This window comes from Sinocyclocheilus grahami, unplaced genomic scaffold (assembly GCF_001515645.1).
Source record: "Sinocyclocheilus grahami isolate Dianchi unplaced genomic scaffold, SAMN03320097.WGS_v1.1 scaffold223.1, whole genome shotgun sequence".
Lineage (NCBI taxonomy): Eukaryota > Metazoa > Chordata > Actinopteri > Cypriniformes > Cyprinidae > Sinocyclocheilus > Sinocyclocheilus grahami.
Window position 1 is genome coordinate 2374141 of NW_015505402.1, and position 5705 is coordinate 2379845.

Consider the following 5705-nt stretch of genomic DNA (forward strand, 5'->3'; position numbering starts at 1 on the left):
GCGCTGCATTTTAATTTTGAAACGTGAAGCGCTCATTTTATTCAACGAATAAAATTCCTTTTGGAAAAATCTGTTTGTGGTGGTCAGTTTTGATATTGTGACGAGCCGCCACAAATAACTCGATGTATAGGAAACACTGGACTATAAGTCAAATGGCCATAGTGATAAAAATAAAAGATTTCACACATATTTCACAGCCTGCTGCTCATAACTGCTTAAGAGTGCACTGGCCACAAGCGATGACATCGTGGATGCTATTGTCGGACCTACACACACATTTCATGAGGAAAGTTAACGTCCACGTTATAATCAGCCCAGAAGTATCGTCTGAATCGAACGTGTTTCTAAATTCCTTTTGGAAAAATCTGTTTGTGGTGGTCAGTTTTGATATTGTGACGAGCCGCCACAAATAACTCGATGTATAGGAAACACTGGACTATAAGTCAAATGGCCATAGTGATAAAAATAAAAGATTTCACACATATTTCACAGCCTGCTGCTCATAACTGCTTAAGAGTGCACTGGCCACAAGCGATGACATTGTGGATGCTATTGTCGGACCTACACACACATTTCATGAGGAAAGTTAACGTCCACGTTATAATCAGCCCAGAAGTATCGTCTGAATCGAACGTGTTTCTAATTTCACATGCAAATTACTTGTTGCACTTATGAATATGATAACTTTCCGGCATCAGTTCTAGTAGGGTAAAACATAATTCCGCTTGCGAAACGGTCTGTTTTGCCCTGCCATTATCTGAAGCTGTGTGTGGACAAGCCGCGGCTGCAGAGTGTCGTGTCGTGTGAGCTGCTTCGTCTCCTGCAGCCTCTCCAGAGGGAGTTCCACAACAACGCTTAGCTGCCCGCCGGTGCGCCTGCCTATAAATCGGCCTAATTTGCAGCACAATCGGCCGATGCCGCTTAATTAAAAAATGCCAAAAATCGGCATCCTCATCAATCGGTCGACCTCTACTATAGACAAATATAGACTAACCCAGCTGTTGGGTTAAATTTTCAAATTACATTTTTAACCCAAAAGTTGGGTTAGTCCATATTTGACCCAAAGTTCTATTTTGGTATTTAATTCTATGGAAATCCTTCTAATATGCTGTTTTGCTGCTCAAGAAACATTTCTTATTATTATCAATGTTGAAAATAGTTGTGCTGCATAATATTTTTTTTGGAAACAATTTTGTGATAAGCCTCTCCAGAGGGAGTTCCACAACAACGCTTAGCTGCCCGCCGGTGCGCCTGCCTATAAATCGGCCTAATTTGCAGCACAATCGGCCGATGCCGCTTAATTAAAAAATGCCAAAAATCGGCATCCTCATCAATCGGTCGACCTCTACTATAGACAAATATAGACTAACCCAGCTGTTGGGTTAAATTTTCAAATTACATTTTTAACCCAAAAGTTGGGTTAGTCCATATTTGACCCAAAGTTCTATTTTGGTATTTAATTCTATGGAAATCCTTCTAATATGCTGTTTTGCTGCTCAAGAAACATTTCTTATTATCATCAATGTTGAAAATAGTTGTGCTGCATAATATTTTTTTTGGAAACAATTTTGTGATGCAGTACTATTCAAAAGTTTGGGGTAAGTAAGTTTAAAGAAAAATTAAAATAAATGAATAGTTTTATTTGCAATCACAGGAATAAATTATATTTCAAAATATAATAAAATGGAAAACCGTTATTTTAAATAGTAATAATATTTCATAATAATTTTACTGTATTTGAGGACGATAAATGCAGTCTTGGTGAGCATATGGACTCAATAATTTCAAACCTTTGATCATAAGTCTATGTATAATAAATAAAAATGTGTATATATATATATATATATATATATATAGGGTCATATGATGCGATTTCAAATTTTCCTTTCTCTTTGGAGTGTTACAAGCTCTTGGTGCATAAAGAAGATCTGTAAAGTTGCAAAGACTAAAGTCTCAAATCCAAAGAGATATTCTTTATAAAAGTTAAGAGTCAGCCACACCTACCTAAACCGGCTCGTTCTAACACGCCCACATATACCTACGTCACTATGTGGGAAGATTTGCATAACGCCGCCCAAATGTTCACGCAAAGAAAGAAGGCGTAACTTTGATTCTCGCTGTAGTATTATTGTTGCCGTGTGTTTTGTTGTGAAAGCGAAACTACTTTGTTTGGCCTTCCAAAAGAGGACGATATCTGCTTTGTCATGCCTGGAGCTGATCCGTGCTGGTCGCTGAGGAAATACATCAACTTCACGCTGTGGATCGCCGGATCGGTTTTCACCGTGGTTGAAGGGTAGTCCATCCCGGGTCATCACATGTAGTTGCCGCAAGCCCGTCTGCCGCTCCTTCATCGAATACGCCGACCACGCCGTTCTCAAGCCCGCCAGCCGCCGCTCACTCTAGGCTGCCAGCCTCCGCTTACTCTAGCCCGCCGTGTGTGACGCTGTGTGTTTCGTTGTGAAATCGAAACTACTTTGTTTGGCCTTCCAAAAGAGGACACAACGAAATCCGAGGTTAAGTTGTATTTACAAAACTGTTCCAGAACAGTTCCCAAATATTCAGATGTGTGCAGCGCATTTTATGGAGGACTGTTTCCTGATCCTGGTAGAGTAGACTACAATGCCGGCTGTTCTGACTCTCAGACTGCAAGTACGTTTTTCATATTTAAAGGATTTGCCACTGATGTTTCAAACGCGAGTTTTGAGCAGTGGACAGTAGCGCTTGCTGTTTGTCATTTATCTGATCTCAAATGCAGACATGGTTTTATGTTTACACGGTGTGATGCTACGCAACGAGTAAAAGACAGTATAAATCATTATAATTCGTAATTATGTTCCCACTGGATGCAACAAATGCCTCGTTTATAATGGGTTTTAATGTTTTTGAATGGTCACTCAGGGCATCACAGTATGGTAAGGGACGTAACATTTCCGTCACATGCTTGAGGTATTCGGCCACTCACAACACACTGGATAGTTGGCCAATCAGAGCACACCTCGCTTTTCAGACCGATGAGCTTTGTAAAAATCGACGTGTTTCAGAAAGGCGGGGCATAGAGGAGAAACAATAATGTACAGTATGTGGAAAATGTGTTTTTTTTAACCTTAAACCGCATAAACACATTTCATTACACCAAATACACTAAATAATGTTCTTTTTAGCAACATCATATGACCCCTTTAATGTTACCATTTGACAGTTTCTGGGCATTAAGTCTAGCTGTTTCTGTAGAAACTGCAGTACTCTTCCATTGGCTGTCTGCTCTTCCTCTTTTTCACTTTCTCTGTTCTCAAATTTAAAAAAAGTTTAATTTTGATTCCAGTGAGGAAGCTGGTGTGGCCAGGCCATCACTTTACACAATCTGATGCTAGCTTTCGGCTCTAAATATGTTATGCGGAGCTCTGACCAGTGTTTGGGGTTAGTCAAACTTGAAACTACATGCCCTGCATGTATCCTGATGTTTTCTGAAGTACCTTAACAACTTCATGATTACATGAATTTGGACAAGATCCACTAAAGCGCAACCCTCAAAAACATTTCTCTCTAGTTTACAAGTACTGTATGAATGCACACTTATTGTTCATGAAATACTTTTTGGATGCTGAAAAGTCATGGTATGGTATATTTAACCTAAATCTATTTTAAACCGCATTTTACTAGTTCTATTTTAGAATTATAATGCATGCAGCATTTAATGGCTCATATTAAATTAGAGACTGCATGTAATATAAATTTGTACTTTTAAACATTAATTTCTGCAGGATCATTTGTAATAACTAGTGATGGCAAAGTAGATAAAAAAAATGGCGAAAAACCTGAACTTGAAATCTTGATGTTTCTTTAAAAATGAAGATAAGGGAGATTTTATAAATCCACTATGTTGAACCAAAAAGCTCAAATCTTTTGATTAATCTTTAGGCCTCTAACTGACCAAATATCTGTGGTTTGCCCATTTTCTGGTTCATATTAGCTGTTTTGTCTCATGAGTGTTTTTGTTCCCTTTTTTTGGCAGCCATTTATCTGTTTAGACCAACCTTTTTTTAAAGGGTCATGAAATACTGTACTAGATTTTCTGCGACATTAACAGAGGCTGTTTTGCAAATCATAGAGAACATTCGTTAATCTAAAGTTTTAAGGGGAAAAAAATCTTTCAATTTTATTTTGCACAATTTTTATCTTCCAGATTTAAAATCTACAGTGTTTCAGCATCACAGGATGTGGCATAGTGAAGCGCTATACATCGATGACATGCAATGTGTCATAATTATTCATAAGACTGTGTTTCCTGTGATACTGGGCTGATTCACCAGTTTTTAGGCTCACAGGTCATGATTTCAGAGGCTCATTATCCAGAGATTCTAGTTTTATTGCTTAGTGGTACATTTCTTATATTTTTCACACTCTTCAATTGTCAAGGGTTCCTCTAATTCATGTTTCTTACAAATATATTGCAAAATACTTTCAGTATTTGTAGTTTTAGAGTAGGGTATGGTGAAAATCAATACAGTGAAAGTGTTATGCTTCCCCATTATAATTTCATAAATTTTAATTATTGTTTAAGGAGCAACAGCTACCTAAGAATGAAGAGTGTAGTCAGTCCACCACAATCTAATGGATCTGGATCAGTGTCTGACAAATAAAAAAACCAAAAAAAAAAAGTTACATTTGTCATTTCTTTGAGGGCTTAGTCTTGACTTTGTATTGCAGGACCAATATGACATCATTGATAAACACACACAATCTGGGCTGGACCTGGTGGAGAAATATGTGAAGTTTGTAAAGGAGCGAACGGAGATCGAACAGAATTACGCCAAGCAACTAAGGTAAGAAATTTTAATATGTAGGCTATCCAGTTTGAATAACTGTGTTAGCGTGTACATGAGTATGCATGCTGTTGTGTGTTTTTTCCAGAGCTGTGTCTGATTGTGAAATATTCGTGTCTTATGACTTATTTGGGGCAGAACTGAACTTGTTGGCACCTCTGAGCTGTAGCGTTGGCCTCGGCCCAGAGGATAAGCATATCCGCGCCTGCACCCCTTCTCATTCATGACTAGGCCTTGACACTTGCTTGATCTCTGCCAGACTATTCAGAGTTCCACCCGCTACCTCTTTCTGTCCTCCCTCCCGCTGTAAGAGAAGAGAGGAAGTGGGAGCAGACGAGCATATGACTGAGGGGATGTGGATGGATAGAGTGAAAGTGTGGAAAGCAGCTTAGCATTGGCGTCTGCCTCTACTTCTCATGTGCAGAAGGAGGAAAGAAATGCAGCCTGGTTTTGAGAACAGTGGCCTTCCTTTTTTGACACGTTTCATTACTTTTGTTTTGAAGTCCAGCTCTTTCGATTACGCCATTGTAATTGGAACATGTAAGGCTTGTTTCCATTTCCATTGACCATGTAAGTCTGAGCTTCTGTCTTCACTGACTGTGACAAATGGCAGGACATTTTGCATTTTGTCAATCACTTGGTTTATGGGTCAATGACAATAAAGATCTGCAATTTGAATTTATGTTGGCTTGGTTTTTGAATAACAATATTTAAATTTTCAATAAAAGTTTACATTTGAAGGGAAAGTAAACCAACAAATGAAAATTCCATCATGATTTACTACTACGTATATATATATATATATATATATATACAGTGGGTGCGGAAAGTGTTCAGACCCCCTTAAATTTTTCTCTCTTTGTTATATTGCAGCCATTTGCT

General features: G+C 38.4%; 1 protein-coding gene across 2 annotated transcripts in view; it reads left to right on the forward strand.

The window, feature by feature from the left end:
* Window positions 1-5705, forward strand: part of LOC107596831 (cdc42-interacting protein 4 homolog) — a 29581-nt gene that overhangs the window by 6458 nt on the left and 17418 nt on the right. For both annotated transcript variants that reach the window (XM_016287676.1, XM_016287678.1), the window contains exon 2: window positions 4708-4823. In XM_016287676.1, the coding sequence (XP_016143162.1) occupies window positions 4708-4823 (116 nt within the window). The remainder of the gene's footprint in view (window positions 1-4707; window positions 4824-5705) is intronic.